The sequence below is a fragment of the Protopterus annectens genome, chromosome 11.part0, assembly GCF_019279795.1.
Source record: "Protopterus annectens isolate FY-2018-M chromosome 11.part0, PAN1.0, whole genome shotgun sequence".
Lineage (NCBI taxonomy): Eukaryota > Metazoa > Chordata > Ceratodontiformes > Protopteridae > Protopterus > Protopterus annectens.
This window is the reverse complement of record NC_056745.1, coordinates 673,241,466-673,260,761: the sequence shown is the minus strand read 5'-3', so window position 1 is coordinate 673,260,761 and position 19,296 is coordinate 673,241,466. Positions and strand designations below refer to the sequence as shown.

Genomic DNA, 19,296 nt, shown 5'->3' with positions numbered 1-19,296 from the left:
TGTACAGAGATGATGAGGCACTACATGAACAATCTGAACAGGAACTTCAGCACACGATAGGGGCATTGAATGCAATGGAATGCAAAATTGAATACAAGGATATAGTGGTCATGGTAGCAAATAGAAGAAATCAGAAGATGAAAATTGAGATAGAAGGGAAAATAATGGGAGAGGTTAACAGCTTCAAATACCTGGTAGGTGTGGTTTAGGAGAAGGGAAATCTGACTGAGGAAGTCAAAGCTAAAATCAAAGTTACTGCAGTCAACTGGCACAAAGTGTTGGGGTGGTACAGAACAGAAGAATACCAAAGAAGCTAAAAGGTAAGGTGTGCAAAAAGTACAGTTGTGTACACTTACCATAAATGTAGATGTTAGAGTGTATTCACTGTTGCAGTCATTACATTTGGGTAATCTGCTGGCAGGTTGCCCTCAGTCGGCCTGAATAACAAAGTCTTGGGTCCTGCATCGGTTGCTGTCTCCTCTTCTATGACATCAGGTCGTCAGGGGTATAAAACATGCAGCCGATGCCATTTTATTCAGTTTTTCTTGCCCCAGATGTCAGGTGCCCCCCCAAATGGGGAGCAAAAAAAAAAAAAATATATATATATATATATATATATAAACAGAAATATATGTAAATGCACTTTTGGCAATATAAACTTTACCTTCATGTAAAAGCAAACACACCACAAAGGCTTTAGTATATAGTGAAGGAAAGAAAAGGTATAGAAAAAGGGGGATGGTGGGTGGGTAACCCGGACTGCAACAGTGAATACACTCGAACATCTACATTTATGGTAAGTGTACACAACCGTACTATGTTCTTCATGTTTCACTGTTGCAGTTGTTACATTTGGGTAGAATCCCAAAGCTATGGATGAGAGGATGGAACTAAATAGCATTAGGAGCGGCTATAAGGCCCTGCAGAACTGCAGTGGCGAAGCCTGCCCTGGATTTGGAGAAGAGAGGCAAATGATAATGCTTTGTGAAAGTATGAACAGAGCTCCAAATAGCAGCATCTAGGATGTCTTTGGTTGGAACCCCTCTGAGAAAAGCTGCTGAGGTAGAGGCAGCCCTGGTGGAATGTGACCTGATCCCCTTGGGCACCAGTACACCAAACGAATGCAGTGGCTTATCCACTTAGAAATAGTCTGCTTTGATATAGCCTTCCCCTCTGACCCTGCAGCAAATGCTACCAGTAGTTGCTCAGACTTTCTTAGAGATCTGGTCCTGTTTAAGTAGAATCTTAGTTGTCTGTGTACATCCAATGAATGCAGAATCCGCTCGCCCTTGTTCTGCAGATTTGGGTAAAATGTTGGCAGGTGAATTGTCTGGTTAAGAGCCACACTGGATACCACCTTAGGCATAAAAGAAGGATTGGTTCTGAGGGACACCCTGTCCGGGTAAAATGCAATAAAAGGCTCCACAGCCATGAGAGCCTGTAGTTCTGAAACCCTTCTTGCTGAAGTGACTGCCAAGAGGAAAGCTGTTTTCCAAGATAAAAATTTTATATCCGCAGTAGCTCTGGTTCAAAAGGAGGCAGGGTGAGTTTTTCCAGCACAAAGTTGAGGTCCCATGCAGGAGTTGGTAATCTTCTGGGAGGCCTTAAAGTTTTGGCCCCTCTAAGATACTGTTTAAGCAGAGGATGAGAAAAGAGGGGAGGCTCTGTGTTGTAATGAGCAGAGATGGCATGGATTTTTATTGAAGAAAAAGATAGGCCCTTGTCAAGCATCTCAGTCAAATACTGTAAAGCATCAAAGTCAAATATTGTAAAATCTGAGGAATATCGGGCTTTGCTGTGTCCGTTCCTTGTGCTTGGTTCCAAGCGCAGAATCTCTTCCATTTATCAGCATAAGATTTTCTAGTACTAGGCCTTCTGGCTTCCAAAATGACATCCATCACAGATTTACTGAGAGGTGTTGTTTGAATAATTAAATGATAAGCCATGCTGCAAGGTTCAGAATTTGGAGCTGAGGTTCAGAGTTTAGAGCTGAGTGTGCAGAATTTGATTGTTCTGCTGAGACAGTAGATGAGGTATTTGAGGCACGTACCAAGGAGGAAGTCGAGACATATTCCTTAGAATTGGGTACCAGTGCTGGTGAGGCCAGTCCGGAGCAACTAGGATCATGTTTGGTTTTTCCTGTCTGACTTTTAGTAAGACCTTGGAGAGGAGAGGCAGAGGGGGAAAGGCATAGACTGATGGGTTTTTCCAGCTGAAGGATAGGGCATCCACTTTCCATGCTTTTCTGTGATAAGTTCTTGTGCAGAATTTGTCCAGCTGATAATTGTGAGAAGAGGCAAATAGATCTATGTCTAGGCTCCCCCATTTCTGTGTTAACATGCTGAAGATTTGTGGATCCAGTTTCCATTTGTGTGGGTCTATAAGATTTCTGCTTAGGTCGTCTGCCAGAGTATTTTGTTTTCCTGGCAGGAACTGAACTTGAAGATGTATTTGGTAAGTCAAAGCTGTGTTCCACAATGCCATGGCTAGTCTGCAAAGGGGGTAGGAATGTGTAGCCCCCTGCTTGTTTATGGACCACATAACCGTGGTGTTGTCCATCTTTATCAGTAGTTGTCCCTGGATGAAGTAAGTCCTTGAAGGCTGTCAGAGCATTCTAAACAGCTAGCATCTCTTTCTGGTTGATATGCAGATGCATTTGTTTTGGGCTCCATTTACCCTGAATGCATCTCCCTGCCAGGTGGGCCTCCCAAGCATAGTCTGATGCGTCTGTAGTTAGTGTTTGGGTGGCAGGGGGTAGAGTGAATGACAGTCCCTTGTTTTGGTGACATGTCTCTGCCCACCAAAAAAACTCCTGTTGTAGGCAGGGAATGAGAGGAATCATCGTTTCCAGACTGTGACAATGTTGACTCCATAAATTTTTTAGATACCATTGTAGTTTCCTCATATGCAGTCTCGCATATGGAATTAGTAGAATGCAGGATGACATGAACCCCAAAACCTGCAGAATTTGTCTTGCAGATAACTTTTTTTGTTGCCATTTGTTTGAAGTATGTTGTCAGTTGCCTTCTGGCGAAGCCATCTGGGCAGTTGTATTCAAGCTTGCACCCAGGAATGTAATTATTTGAGAGGGTACCATTTGGGATTTCTTTTCATTTATTGTGTACCCTAGGCATGTTAGAAGCCTTTTTACAAATGCCAGATGCTGAAGAAGAGTGTCCTTGTCCTCTGCTTGAATGAGACAGTCATCCAGATAAGGATAAATCTGTATGCTTCTTTGTCTGCAGAATTCAATTACTGGTGCCAGGCACTTTGTAAAGACCCTGGGTGCAGTAGATAAGCCAAAGGGCAGTGCAGAGAATTGGTAATGGAAAAAAAACCTGTCTTGAAGCGGAGGTATCTTATGCATGATTCCCTTATTGGGATATGCAGGTATGCCTCTTTTAAGTCTAGAGTCACTAACCAAGCATTCTTGCCCAGCATAGGCAGTAGCTGCTGTAAAGTCAGCATTTTCAAATGTCCAGGAACGTGTTCAAAATCGTTAAGTCCAGTATTGGATACCAGGCATTGTCTTTTCTGGGTACCAGGAAAAGTCTTGAATAAAAACCTTGTCCTTTTTCCTTTTCTGGTACTGGTTGAATATCCCCCATATTCATGAGGGACATAACTTGTTTCTGAGTCTCTGCCCACTGATTTTGTGGCAGCCTAGCCAACCGTTTGGAATTGGCAAAGTGTAGAAATGAAATCTGTACCCCTGGGATGGTATGTTTAATACCCACTTGTCCTGGGTAATTAACTGCCAATTTTGAGCATGAAGTGCTAGTTTATCCCCCACGGGGGCTGCCAAAAGAGAAGTGCTTGGTGAAGGTAGAGGGAAGTCATTGAGACTGCTTACCGTAGGGTTGTGCTTTGTTTCCTCTAGATTTGGAGGTGGAGGCACCCCATTGCTTTGACCTGTAAGAACCCTGTGATTGGTATCTGGAGCCTTTTGAGCACCTGGATTTGCCTTGAGTGGCTCTGTTGGACACAGGAAAGGACCAATTTTTAGTAGGCCAGTGCCTACTAAACCTGGGTGGCTGCACTTGCAAGAAATCTTTTACAGTTTGCATAGATTTAGCTTTGTCTTCCATTTTCTTTAAAACCTCTTCTGCCTTATTACCAGAGTATCATGCTGCAAGGGTCATTCAACAATTTAGCTTTAACATGATCAGGCAGAGTTTGCTCCTTGAGCCAGGCATGCCTTCTAATCACTGATCCAGTAACCACGGCCCTGAAAGAGGCCTCCAGAGAATCAAAACCACATTGTAAAGTATGCTTTCCAACCTGTTCTGCTGAATGCAATAATTCCTGTAATTCTTTATTTTCCACACAATCAGAAATCAACATAATTTTCTGTTTTAGTAAGCCCATAACATGCTGTTGATATTTAAGCATATGAAACTTGAAACTGGCAGTTTAATGCCCTAATTGCCAAGGTTGCAGACGTATAAACCTTCTTTCCCCATCTATCCAGCGCATTGGAATCTCTATCAGAGGGGTAGGATTTTTTGCCGTAGAGGCCTTTACACCCTTGGGACCCTGTGAAATAGTCTCAAGATCAGCAGAAGGATTTTTGAATAGAAATTTGTCGGATACAGGAACCCTGTAATATCTGTCTGACTTACTAGGAACCGGAGGTAGGGAATCAGGAGCCATGCTTGATTCCGAAAACACAAACACACATCATCAACAATGTCTAATACAGGAGGTATTGCCAAAGGCCTATGCTGAGGAAGAAGGAAATCCCTAAGCCTCTTTTTTTGATTCAGAGAAGTCCTGACTCTCCCAGTGAAAATGTTCCCTTAAAGTATGCAAAGTTTCTCCAAAAGAGTAATCCTCAGGAGGAGATGCAAATGGGATGGATTCTTCTGCATCAGAATCCTCATAGGGTGGAATAGAAAATTCCTGATCAGAAGAAATGGAAACCTGATCTGAAGATTAATATTCAGTGCCTTGCCTAGGCCTCTTAGCAGGGGAGGGGGGTTGGGAACCACTGATCAAGGTATTTAAGTCCTCAGCCATTTTGATCATCTGTTTTTTAGGCATACGGGCCTGAGCACGTGGCTCATGCATCAGTTTTTTAGATGTTTTTGACCTTGTTTTTGAGGCTGGCATCGGTTTAATATAAAAATGTTGAGGCCTGAAAACACCCTCAGAAGCTGGTGCCTGCACAGCGGCTCCGGACCCATCCAAGGGAGAGACATCCGCGGGTTCAATACTCTGAGAATCTCGCGGCATACTGGACTCCGAATGGGTCTCAGTAGAGGCCTGCGACTCAAAAGTAGCGGGTATCAGGGGCTGCAAAAGCGCCTCACTGAGTACCGGCGACTGGCTTAGGAGAAGCTTCTTCATTGGTTTTTGACCCTCGATGGTCTGTCTCTGTCTTTTTCTTTGCGTTTTTTGTGACCTCCGGTAGTTGGATTGCTAACCGATGACATTTCAGGATAATTAAATCTTGATCCAAAGTATTTAGAGGCAAAACTATACAGACGCTTAATAGTGCGTTGGTTAAATCTAGCACAAAACCGACAGCAAGGCACATTATGATCTGGGCCTAGGCAAGGAATACAGTACAAATTAAAATCCTTAGGAGGTATTTGCTTCCCACAAGTAATGCAATTACTTAAGTAAGGAGCAAGAAAAAGTTTCCCCAACGGGGTACTTAGCTTTAGTTTGAAGACTTCGGTTCTGAAACTCGAATGCGAAAATTTCAGAAGTCTGCCAACCAGCACTTGTGAACTGCTTCTGCTTCGGGCACCGCGCGGCAAGAAAGACTGAATAAAATGGAGTTGGCTGCATGTTTTATACCCCTGACATCATGGAAGAGGAGACAGCAACCGACGCAGGACTCAAAGACTTTGTTATTCAGGCAGACTGAGGGCAACCTGCCAGCAGATTACCCAAATACAATGACTGCAACAGTGAAACACGAAGAACATCAGTGGTGTGACCAGTGTTTGTATAACACACAGAAACCTGGTCAGTGAAGGCAGATCAGCTGAGAAGGGGATGGAAATGAAGTGCCAGAGATGTACTTGGACACACAGTGGGAGAAATAAATTAAGCTGGTGGGTTGGGGACTGCTAGGCTCCCTAAAGCCACTGGGTTATATATTCAGTGCAGTGCATTTTAGAGCTTTTTCCAAACTTCTGATCCAGTGATGGCTTTAACAAAAATCATGACTAAAGAAAATAATGTTCAAAGAAGAAATACATTACAAATGCCAACAGCTGGTCATAATTCTCTATAGCAGACCATTAGGCTATGTGCTCCGATAGTCTACAGTAGACTACTACATTGCATTTCCAGGGGAAGTTTCTTGCTCTTGTACTGTAAATCACAGCTCTCAAATGTCCCCAATTTTGCCTCATTTTTGCCATATCCTTTCAATATTTGATTTTCTCATTAAGTATTTCAAGCAGTCAGTAATGCCAAACTTTAAAGTTTTATAATTGTTACTTTTTAAAAAATGCATGTTGGTGAAAAACCTGTCATATTAACGTTCCTTTACAGTAGACAATTATATTACCAAGCTTGTATCACTTTCTCTCCCACTCCATGTTTCCTTCTTTTTCCTCTCTTTCCCCCTCCACATTTCCTTCTTTCTTTTTTTCCCATTCTGCATCGCCTTCTTTCTCTGGCTCTCTACACCTCCACTTTGCTTTCTTTCTCCCATTCTGCATCTTCCCTCCACATTCTCTCTCTCTCCTCCCCCCTGCATTTCCTTCCTTATCTCTCCATCTTACTCCACATTTCCTTCTTTTGTTTCATTTCATCTATCTCTCTCCCACTCCGAATTTCTCTTGAAAAAAAAAATAATGACCATTCTATTATACATACATGCAGTAATCCTTTCTTAGATAGGACTTCTAAATCTATGTACTTAGGGGCAGAGTTTCTTTACTGTTTTCAACAGAAGCTGGACTCTCGGACTGTGAATCTTTGTCAATGACTATAATTTGCAGTTAAAATGCATACTGAATATACAACAGAAGACTGCAGCAGATGAATGTGAAATGTATCTGAAAGACTATTCCAGTGTAGTGTGTGACGCAGGAAAATTTAGAAGTTAGGACAATACCTGAGGAGACAGTATACCATACAAGTTTAATAAGGGGATTGAAGAAATGTGGAGGAAATTTTTGATGTCTAGTGAATAAATGTTAGAGGGGGAAATCAGAGGTTAATTATAACTCTGTTATAAAGTTATTTGGAAGAAAGTAGAACATGAAAATTTGGATAGCTGGAGAGTAAACAGCCTTATGTAATGTCATTTAGAAGATGAGTACTTTGAGGGATATAGGACAAGGACTATATGCTATTTTTGGAATTGAAGTGTGATAAGACAGCAAATGCTGTTATGAAGGGAGGATATGGGGAGGTTAGTTGCAGTATCAGCAAGGCTTTTGATTGTGTTCATTATAAACAGTTATGGAGGATATTAAAGGACCATGTGACAGGGAGAAAGGTTACAAATTGGTTATAAGAAGTATATGGCAATATAAACATTTTAGTGAATGTCAATGTGTGATTAAGTAGAAACATGTATAGGGACAAAGATTTACAGCAGGGGGTGTCCAACGACCACAGTTAAAAAATGCTGTAAAGCAGAGGAGTAGAATGGAGCTAGAAGAGGCACAAGGTGGGAGTTAAAGGTATTAAACTTCCTGTACCAATGTCCTATGCAGATGTTTTTTTTTTTTTGGGGGGGGGGTGATGACAAATACAGTATTGTAAAAATACTGGTTACTTTAGGGTATTAGGAGTTGACTATAAATAAAGATAAGAGCAAGTAGCAAGGAGAAAAGGTAAAAATAGGAGGAGTGTATTTTTGTGAAACAAGAGGTTAGGATACTAGGAATATGTTTTGGTGGGTGCACTTCACATTCTCAAAATACCGAAATCTCAAATTTTAGTATCTTGAGACTAAAATTTCGACAGCCCAGTTGCGTGAAAGTCCAAATAACTGAATCTGGAAATGTCGAATCAGCGGTTGTGGTGGTGCGCTGTGTTAATGGATAGCTGGAGATTCAGGTGTTTATATTTTAAGGGTTTTGTGTAGGGATTTTAGTGTATGTTAGTGTGTTGGGAAGTTGTAGATGTAGGTTACACTATGTAGGTAAGATTGTGAGTCTAAGTGTTGAGAATAGTGGTGTTTGTACGTATGTGATGTGTGTTTGTGCGAGGGGAATGTAGACTGTGTAGTGTTGGGTTTAGTGTCTTTTTAGTGTGACCTCAGAGTTAGTATATACAAGTAGCAGGGGTGTGGTGGGTGCAGCCCCCCACATGGGGGGTGCAGGGGGGCTTGCCCCCCCTGCTTATATGTAGGATAGGTTCATGTATATGTGTTGTGTCTGTGTGTGTTTTGTTGGTTGTAATGTAGGGAGGAAGGTGTATGTGTGTTTGTTTGTGTGGTGGAAGGTGTATTTAATAGTCATGGTTTTGAATTTCACCCTTTTGGGGTTTTGGTATTTTGCATTTTCGGCTTTATAGTCTTGAGATACTGAAATTCGAGATTTCAGTATTTCGAGATTATAAAGTGAATCCGTTTTGGTAGACAAGAAATAGTAGACTAACAGGAAGAAAAAAATGAAAAACTATATGAAGTTATACAAGGTATTGAGGGCATCTTTAAAAAGAGGGCATATCTGATAAATTCTGATGTAAGTGGAACATTGAGCTACATAGTAGATAGCTATGTTGTACCACAGAGATATAAAAAGCAGTTGGAGCAGTTGGTGCAGGAGATAAAAAGTGGCTGTTTATAGCAAAGAAGAGGAGGCATTAAGGTGGCTGTTTATAGCAAAGAGGAGGAGGCATTAAGGTGTTAAAGATGGCATATAAACCACAAGATTGAAGTATTTATTACATCATCCAAAAGGTTTTTGTAAGAATAACATGGTATGGGAAGTTGTCATTTTAAACTACACATCAGTTTGGCAGATTATCATGCAGAGAAAAAGAAAATACAGAACATAGGGAATGATACAGGGAAGGATAAAACTGACAGAATGAAAGGGAGAGAAAAATGGTGTGAAAACTGCATGAAAAAATATATGTGGATGTGTGTGTGTGTGTGTGTGTGTGTGGGGGGGGGCAGTAGAAGAAAGTATGCTGGCAGTTTATAAAAGATAGGTTAGATATATGAATTTACGTGAATGGTGTGTTTTTTTAATTGAGGTTGAGGGCAACAGACAAGTTATTTATTACAGCAAACATGAAGTACAAATAGAAATAAGAAAGGCAACATGTAAAATGTGTGGTGTATAGTGGTGGAAATGACAGTAAATATTTTCAAAACCTGCATGAAAATATACACACTCTCTCGCACTCACTCTCTCGCACACACACACGTGCGCACACTCTCTCTCGCGTGCCTGCACACACTCACACGCACACTCTCTCTCCCGCGCACGCACACACACACTCTCTCTCTCTCTCTCTCTCGCACACTCTCGCGCGCACGTGCCCTCTCTCTCTCTCACAAGACGCCTCTCTCACTCTCTTTATGCAAGACGCCTCTCTCACTCTCTCTTGCGCGCGCACGCGCCCTCTCTCACTCTCTCTTGCGCGCGCACTCTCTCGCTCTCTCTTGCGCGCGCACTCTCTCTCTCGGTCAAACACCTCCCTTGTGGACTGGTATCAGTTTCTATGGGATATCTGCAGATGGAAACTTCTGAAGGACCCCATGTTGCTGGGTGGGCCAGGTCAGGAGGTTCAGATCGATGAATGTCTACTTGTGAAAGCAAAATATAACCTTGGTCAAGCCTTGGGCAAAAAGGACCGGTGGGTATTTGGTATATACGAATGCAGTCTGAAAAGTGGGTACCTCACCTTCATTGAGAAAAGGGATGCAGCCACTTTACTTCCAATTATCAAACAGCATGTCTTACCGGGGACAGCAATTGTGTCTGATGAATGGGCTGCATACAGGGGCATTCCTGAACTGTCCTGGATGAATTACACCCACCTCACTGTCTGCACAGTAAGAATTTTGCAGACCCGAGGACTGGTGCACATACAAATGCTGTTGAGGCCATTTAGTCCCGATGTAAGAAACAGCTGAGGCAGATGAATGGGACTCTGAGGCATACAGTGGCCAGCCACTTGATGAGTTTGTGTGTCGTAAAAAATACAGTAAACAGGATGAAGATTTGTTCCTGTGCCTACTTGGACATATTAAAAATACCAGGATTCACATGAACTGGAACTAGGTGGCCGGAATCATAGCGGCTAACAGGTGCACATGATGTTACCTTTACCACAGATTGTACTGATTGTCTAATATGAATAAACAGGGGTTGGAGTTTTATTTACGGTTTCATGGTGCTTGAACTGCCGATTATCATTTTTTTTAAAAACTGCATCTCGTTTCTGTGACTAGTTTGTATGCTGATTGAATAAACTGCATCTCTGTTACTATACTTAAACCGTGTTTGGACTTTTATGCATTTACAGTGTAATATTCATACCTCACCATGGCCACAGAAGTTGTCAATATTCATGCGAATGCTGGCTCCGCATGGCTGGAGGCATGTTTGGGGTGGGATTTGCTACTGCGCATCCTGCAAGGTACTACACTGGCAGATTACCGATTTGTCCCAGATTGGATGAAAGCTATGGGGGCACTGCTGAACTAATTTAATGTGACTTTATGACTACCGGGAGAAATATTCTTAAGACTTTTAAAAGGTGTAAAGACCTTTAAGAAGTCACCAAAAACTGTCTTAACTGCTAAGAAGACCGAGTTAAAGGGGTAAAGCAACATAAAAGATTCAAATTAAAAGGCTAGACATAGTTCTTTACAGTGAACGACGAAGGAAGAAAGTGGCCACAAAGCAAGCCTAATCCAAACACAGCAAGAAAAGTCATAAATGGAAACTTTCTGAATGAGGTTCCCCTGAAATGTTCCTTTACATAAGTGTTGTGGTGGATGTGGCCATCTGGTTGACAGTTGGGGAAAGGATGTAGCACCCGTGCAAGAAAAAGTCACGTGGGTGAATTTACAAAAAATTACCTTCCCGATAAGCAAGTATATAAAGCACTGATGCTTCGGATTAACAGTTGCAGTAACAACCTAAAACCATGTGCAATTCACAGCTATGATCATGCTATTTGGGAAAGTTTGCAGGGATGGATACATAAATGACACATCAATGTAAAAAAAAAAAAAAGAGGCAAATTGACACCCAACAAACACCAAGAAACAGATCCAACGTACCAAGGAGTCAAAACCAGGCAGCAGAGTCCATAAACTTTTAGTTATGTACTTACCATAACGATGGACGTATGGGATCCACCTCGCCTACATTCTTGACAGATGGGCTCGGAGCAGAGAATCGGCTCTGACTCGACTGATACAAAAGCACAAAGTCTCTCATTGGCTGGGCCAACCCCCTATCCCAGGATGCACCTCGCCCAAACCCCCAGATCTTGTTTGCCCCACAATAACTCATCCACAAGCACCAATCCAACCAGAAAAACATATGGCAGGAGAGAAAAAAACAATACTTCCTGGAGACCAACACAACAGAGTTTCCTCCAGATCCAACAGGTAGAGGGAAGGAGGGCGGGTATGTAAGAATGTAGGCGAGATGGATCCCATACATCTATCGTTATGGTAAGTACATAACTAAAAGATGTAATGTGATCCTATCTTGCCTACATTCTTGACAGATGGGACAGCGTCCCTAGCACCTTGATCCTGGGAGGCTCACTGAAAGACACTCCTGAGCACTGTGGAACCAAAGGATGCCCGATCCCTGGACGCCACATCCAATTTATAATGAGAAATAAAGGTATGTGGAGAAGCCCAAGTGGCTGCCGCACATATCTCATCCACAGACAGTCTGGCATGGAAGGCCACTGAAGTTGCCATAGCTTTAGTAGAATGAGCTCTAACTGGAAATGGAAGGTCCCTCCCTGTTGATGCATAAATAAATGAAACAGAATCCCTGATCCATCTGGCAATAGTGGACTTGGTTACTGCTTTGCCAATTCTGTTGTCCGCAAAGGCCACAAATAGCTGGTCTGACTTCCTGTGCTGTTGTGTCCTGTCTAAATAAAACCTCAGTTGTCTATGCACATCCAAATGATGAAGTCTGTATTCTGCCTCGCTTGAAAAATTTGGAAAGAAAACTGGTAGCTCTATCGATTGTTGCAGACAAAGAGCAGAAAAAACCTTAGGAAGGAATGACGGGTTCAACCGTAGGGAGACTCTATCCTTATGAAAGCTCAGATAAGGAGCTTTGACAGAGAGGGCTTGAATCTCTGAAACCCTTCTGGCTGATGTAATAGCTACCAAGAAGGCGGTCTTCCAAGATAAGAACTTTATGTCACAAATGGCCGCCGGCAGGATTCTGTAATGAGAATCGGGTGGGATAGTGGCAGCTCTTGGTATGACCACTGGGTCGATAGGAGCCATTGGAGAACTCGCATATGCAGTCTTGCCTGAGGGGCCAGAAGAATGAAAGCAGCCATCCATCCTAAAAGCTGAAGAATCATCCTGGCTGGGGCTTTCCATCAAGGCAGCAAGGCTAGCACTTGGTCCTGTAATAGCTTTATCCTCTCTGTTGGCAGAAATCCTCACATCTCTACAAGTCCCCTTTTGGGCACCAAAAATAACCTTGAGTAAGTTCCTAATCCGGTCTGGTCTGCGGGGACTGGCTGGATGACTCTCTTTTCGAGCAGCTTTGCGACCTCTATAACTGCTTGATCCCGCTGACTGGGTGGTAAGTCCGGGATTCTCCTTGACGGTGGAGGGGACGGATAAAGGGAATGGTATAACTTCCGGAGATGATACGAAGCACCCACTGATCCTGGTGATGGAACCCCAGGCCCTTGGATGCTCCGAAAATCGACCCCCGACTGGCTCAGGAGGCAGTCCCTCAAGGATGCTCGAAGGAGAACCCACGAAAAGATTCACGGTCTCCTGTGTTGCGGGGGGCCTCCGCCGCCTCTAGGGCTACGTCTTCCAGAATAGTTCCCCCCTCCTCTGCCTCTGGAAGGGGGGGTCACTTTGATGGGCAGGGAAAGACTTTTGGGACTTCCTGAACCACATCTTCCCTCCCCTCAGCCTTGGGATAAGGTCTCGAAGGGTGCGAAAGACAGCTCCAACAGCAGACAAGGTCTTGCCCTCCTGCTCGCATCTAGTGAATGTGTCTTTCACTTTGGGTCCAAAAAGAGAGGACCCGTCGAATGGAGCGTCTGTGAAAGAAGACTTGAACACCTCCGCAAAGTGACACAAGCGCATCCAGGCTTGCCTCCTAAGGGCTACGCCCAAACTCGCTGCCCTACTCGCCCCCTCAGCTGCATATGATATGAGCCTCATGGACGAGTTAACAATAGACGAAAGGGTAGACAGCTGGGCGTTGACAGACTGCGTCAATGCTAACTCCTTTATGAGATCCCTTTGGAGCCTCATAAAATGACATAATTCAGCAACCGCAGAGTAAAGGTCGCTGAAGTTAGGGTACACTTCCCGTACCTAACCATGCTCCTGGACTTCTTGTTAGGAGGATGGATAGACGTAGACGCCTCTGCCACATCTTGCTGGGTGGCAGATGCCACCACCATAGCATCTACCGGAACTCCCTTAGTCAGAAACTCTTTGCCAGAGGGAGCAGACAAAAATTTGTTGGGGCAAGAAGGAACTGGCTCCACAGAATTAGGGTGCTCCCACACCCTTCGACAGATAAGGTTGAGCAATTCATTGAAGGGTGGAGACACCCAGGAGGTGGAGGGCTTGGGCTCCAAAGGCCTTGAGGAAGACAGACTGAGGGCTTGGGCTCCAAAGGCCTTGAGGAAGACAGACTCCTCTGCAGAAGGGGTTTTGGACGGCCAGTCACCCCTCTGTCTCAAGATCTCCAGGACATCGGAGAATGAGACATCATCAGAGGACTTAGAGGACCCTTCCGCATCATCAAGGTTGGTGTCCGAGGTGACAGACACATCCGGGGAATCTATGTGCTTCCTCTTGCACAATTTTTTCCAGGGGGGGCTCTTCAGGCAAGGACTCTGAATGCTCTTCGGAAAAGGGGGGGACCACACATGGAGGAATCCTCAGGCCTCGGAGCCGCACTGTCCGAAGATAGGGGGGCACCAGAAGCTCTAGTCACCCTGTCTAGGGGAGGAGTCACAGATTCCGGTGAAGTCACTAGAGATTTGTCCAGCGCACTCCTCATCGCCTCAAAGGCGGGCCCACCAGAATCTGAAGAAAGGCCCACCTGCGAGACCATGATCGGCACCGGCATCGGGGTCCCCCTAGCCGAGGCACCAAGTGGGAGACTCGGGGCCGAAACCAGAGGCCCCAACAAATCCCCCTCGGGCTCGGCCGAGGACACCCAAGAGCCGAAACCCCTGGAAGGAACAGAAAGGACTGGAGTTGAAAACGGAGCTGACAGACTAGCAGTGGGTCTCGGAACCATCTCAGGGGCTTCACCCAACTCTGCGAGCTCCGTCTCTGACGACACCAGGGTTGTCGGAGGAGGAAAGGACGGTATCGAAAAAGCTGGCTCCGGCCTTTCGGCTGGAGCTGAAAATAATTTGGATAAGACAGGTGACTGAAGGAGCCTCTGGACCACCCTATCTAAATCTGAGTCTGAAATCCTGGAGGACTTGGAGGAAACAGACGGGGGCTGAGAAACTCTTCCTATCGGCTCCGAGGTAAAACTAGGATGTCTACTCCTAATCGGCTCCAGAAGAATCGAAGCAGAGGAGGACTCGACCAGCACCAAGACCCCCTTCGGCACCGACGAAACCAACCCTGGAGCTGAAATTATCACCTGCGGCTCCAATGCCAATGGAGCCGAGACAAACTCGGGTTCGGAGTCTTTATCCTGCGGCTCCGAGACCAATGGAGCTGAGGAAGGAGACCGAGACTTAGATCTTCTCTCCTGAGGCTCCGAGACCAATGGAGCCGAGGAAGAAGACCTCAACATGGATCCTATATCTTGTGGCTCCGAAAGCAGTGGAGTTGAGGAAGAGGACAAAGATTTGGTTCTTTTTTCTGGTGACTCCGAAGGACTTGTCGGAGCCGAAGACTTCTTTTTCTTCGGTTTCGAAGAGGGAGAAGAAATAGCCTCCTCAAAGATAGGTCTTATTAAACCTCTTAAAAATCAACTTATTTTTCCTCTCCTGTAATACAAGAGAGGAAAAGGCATGGCAAACACTGCAAGACTCTTGCAAGTGTTTAGCCCCTAAGCAATAAACACAGATGGCATGGCCATCAGTTAAGGACATTTTATAGCCACATTTTGAACATTTTTTGAAGCCAGATGGCTTATGTTCTCTTTCTTTACTAGACATAAAGTTACTCAAAACACAAGGATGGGAAGGGAGGGAAGAGCTCTAACTAAAACGCTCGAAGAGATAGGGCAAAGGCCCTCTAACTCAAATGGGCCTAGCCCGCCAAACAAGAGGAATCACACAACAACCAGAAAAAACAACACAATCAATCACAAGGGTAGAAAACAGCTATTAAAATAGCTGTTTGGTTATGAAATTTTAAAGCCAAGAGCAAAAAACGACCCTAAAAGGCCAAAAAAAAAGGGTACTTAGCCACAGCCAAGTCGAGACCACGTCGTTACTTCAGAAGCGGCAAACTAGATCTGGGGGTTTGGTCGAGGTGCATCCTGGGATAGAGGGTTGGCCCAGCCAATGAAAGACTTCATGCTTTTGTATCGAGTCGGATCCAATTCTCGGCTCCGAGCCCATCTGTCAAGAATGTAGGCGAGATAGGATCGCATTACATCTGATTTTAATAAGGAATAAAAACACATGAACGCAGCCACATAAAACATAGCGTTTTCGTTTCAAAACTGCATCAAATGTGGATCTAACGGTTAAACTCAAGGTTATATAGCATCCTGACAAGCAAACTGACCAATACAAAAAGACGAATATTTATGAGTTTTATGATAATGATGTCTTAATTTATCACAAACATGTCAAAAAGACTAAAAAGCTTCTTAAAATCAGGTTAAAATGCTAAAATACATTTAAACATGGTTAACAATTTGTCTTTTTGTATTGGTCAGTTTGCTTGTCAGGATGCTATAATAATCTTGAGTTTGACTGTTAGGTCTACATCTGATGAAGTTTTAAAACGAAAAAGCTATGTTTTATGTGGCTGCGTTCATGTGTTTTATTCTTTATTAAAATCGGTTTATAGACTCTGCTTCCTGGTTTTGCTGGTTTTGACTCCTTGGTACCTTGGATCTGTTTCTAAATAACACATCAATTACAAATATACAAGGTTGTTATACAGATACCAGTCAAATTGAAACTAAGTACAATCGTTAACAATGTTCGATGGAACAGTGTGTAATGCGTGGTATATTTAATGCTAAAACAAAACATATAAGACGTACACTATATTTTCTGATACAAATTACACTAAGGGGAAGAACGACCTCGACGCACCAATACGACCGGATATACATGCCTGTGAAAAATTAAGGGGGCATACTGCGATGTATCATGTAAAGTCGATTTAAGCACCCACGTTAGTCGTGCTTACATAAAGGAAAAATGTTGCGTTTTTTAACTTTCCACTTAAAGATGAGTTCTATCGCTTCGAGAAACTGGACTTATTTTACAGCAACATATAGCAACACTAACTATAAATTACCTCCAAATGTAGAACAATTTATTATGAAGAACACGGAAGTAAGCGACAATCATCTCACGCCGCAGATACGCTTGCGATTGTTTACTCCACGTTGTCGCTTCTGGTATGAACGGCCCGAACTATGGCCCAGCAGCGACCCCTATTGGGCTATTTATTGGCCTGGGGGACAGGCAATAGCCAGGTACTTATTAAGTTCAACAGGGGATTACACTAAAAGTTGCTGATTTCCCAATGCATTGTAACTGTCAGCAATGTAGCGGCTGAGTAAATCAAGAGATGTATTTTTCTCGTTTCCTGTATTTACACTGAATGTGTTATTTGAAAATGGTCAGACACACGGACGAATTATCTCACTTAATACCTCCTAACCGTCCAGGAGTTCGCAGATTGTCCGTATATATTTATCTTGTATTTTTGGTCTCTTTCGCTTAAAATTGTATAGTTTCCTATTTAACTGTTTAGGGTTGCAGTAACCAAATAATGACAGAAATTTGAGTTTTAGACTTGATGTGTGAGTCAGAAAAATGCACGATTATACAAAACCTGCTCCAATAGCTATTACGCAGTTTTTAAAATATGTCCCTGATTTTTGACAACCCCCACCAGTTATTTTTGATCTGGTGCAGAATTCTTGAGCACATAACCTTAATTTTAATTTAATCTTAATACGCATAGTTCTCAACCTCCAGGCATTAAAAATCATAACAGAGAGTAAGAAAGAGCACCAGGTTCTTATTTTTGACAATAGGAATCGCTTATGTGCAAATCACATGTAGTTAGTGATAACCAATCTTTGTATAGGATTATTGTATGTATTTAATAAAGTATGTACCATACCTCTCAATCTCTTTTAAAAGTTGATCTTTCAAACCTAGAAAGTTGATAGAATAGCAGGTTTTTCATTAACATCAATTTTCTGAAGGGTATGAAGTCCGAAAGTCAAATGGCTGTCATTGTCTTCTAACTTCAATCCTCAATGATTTACCAGAAATCCACAATTTTATGAGAAATAGACCAAACATATGAGGCAAAGATCTGGTCATTTTGTGACTTTATGAGCAACTTAAATGTGGGAGAGCAAGGCTTAATTGAATCATAGCACTATGCCTATATCATAGCAAAAGGCAATAAATTAGTTCTACCTGTAATCTTGGGTTCATAGGCGTGTACTAGGCTAATGACCACAAAGGACTTTTTAAGCCTAGACAAGCATCCCAAGTCTCTGACAAGTTCTGGTACCCTTGATAAATGTAAGCAGGAGCTTGAGGGGGGGGGGGGGGTGAAACATTTACAAGCGGGGGCTTGGGAGATGAACCATTTATAGGCTGCCTGTGTCCATTAGAGACACAGGTGCCAAACCAGGAATGAATTTCCTGTTCCTGATCCAATTGTCCAAATTACATTTGAATTGGGTTAGGGAGGAACTCTGCTTCACATGGATTGGGACCCTGTTCCAGAGAAGGGGTAGTCTCTGGGGTACATACCTGTCTGTCCAGCAGGTCCTTTATATCACAGGCAAGGTTTAAGTCCTCAGAATGGCTAATTCTGGTGCTGTTTGTTTTGCGGATATGCAGGAGGTCCATCAGAGTGAGGTCTGACAATACCTTGTATGCCAAGCATAGATCTCCTATTAATGGTCTGTAGGAGATAGAATACAGGGATAGGGCCTTGAGGCGGTCTGCATAGGACATGTTACTTACGCCCTGTATTCTTTTAGTGAGGAGCCTTTGTGGATGTTCCAGTTGTTGGATGTGCCTCGTTAGGTACATTCCAAATGGGGCGTTGCTTTTAATGATAGGTCTGATGAATGCTGAATACAGTGGAACAATGACTTATTTGGACTTAGATGCCATACCTTTGCTTATAAGTTGCACAACAAAGAATGATTTCCTCACTATTGTAGACAAGTGATGGTCAAAGGCTAGATTATTATCTGTGTGTGTCCCCAAGTCCCTGACTGCTGGGTCAAGACTTAGGGGTGTGTTGTCAATATTATAGTTTCCAAGGGTGGATGACTTTCCCAAGGATTTTATTCTGTATTTCTTGGTATTTAGTTGTAGTCCATGGCTCTGACACCAGTTATTTGTCTGTGTCAGCCCTCACTGGAGAACATTTGTGTCAGTGGGCTATTCAATGACTGCTCCTAATTTGCAATCATTTGCAGATTTAGTCAGCCAGAGGCCATTGGCATTGGCCTTGACTTCAAAGAAGTAAATGCCAAAAAAAGAGTGGTCCCAGGACTGATCCCTGAGGGATGCCACTTGTGACTGGCCTTTTTGTAGAGATGGACTCTCCATTTCTAACTTCCTGGGTGCTGTCTGTGAGCCAGCTTGATGTCCACCGGATGACATAAGGGTTGTACTTAACCTTTTAAGTTTAACAATGCGCAAGTGGGGTGATTGTGTCAAATGCCTTGGCCAGGTCAAGGTAGGCAGTGTGAACCATTTTGCCCTCATCCATTGCTTTGATGACCTTCTCAAAGAAGTCCACTAGGTTGAGTAGGCATGACCTGCCATTGTTGAAACCAAATTGGGTTGGGTCCAGTGTCTGAAAGTTTCTTACATCATTATTGATCATTTTCACTGTAATTATTTCCATGGCTTTGCACATGAGACTAGTGAGACTTGCTGGTTTGTAGTTTTCAGGGTCTGTAGATGGCCCACTTTTGT

The 19,296-nt window shown here is 43.4% G+C and overlaps 2 protein-coding genes across 2 annotated transcripts in view; one reads left to right on the top strand and one right to left on the bottom strand.

The window, feature by feature from the left end:
• Positions 1 to 16,686, bottom strand: part of BCL2L14 (BCL2 like 14) — a 554,792-nt gene extending 538,106 nt beyond the window's left edge. Inside the window, exon 1 of the mRNA XM_044088128.1 lies at positions 16,628 to 16,686. The gene's annotated coding sequence lies outside the window, so the exon portion shown is untranslated. The remainder of the gene's footprint in view (positions 1 to 16,627) is intronic.
• Positions 16,452 to 19,296, top strand: part of ETFBKMT (electron transfer flavoprotein subunit beta lysine methyltransferase) — a 909,031-nt gene continuing 906,186 nt past the window's right edge. The window contains exon 1 of the mRNA XM_044088129.1: positions 16,452 to 16,808. Coding sequence (XP_043944064.1) covers positions 16,528 to 16,808 — 281 coding nt within the window. The 5' untranslated portion in view covers positions 16,452 to 16,527. The remainder of the gene's footprint in view (positions 16,809 to 19,296) is intronic.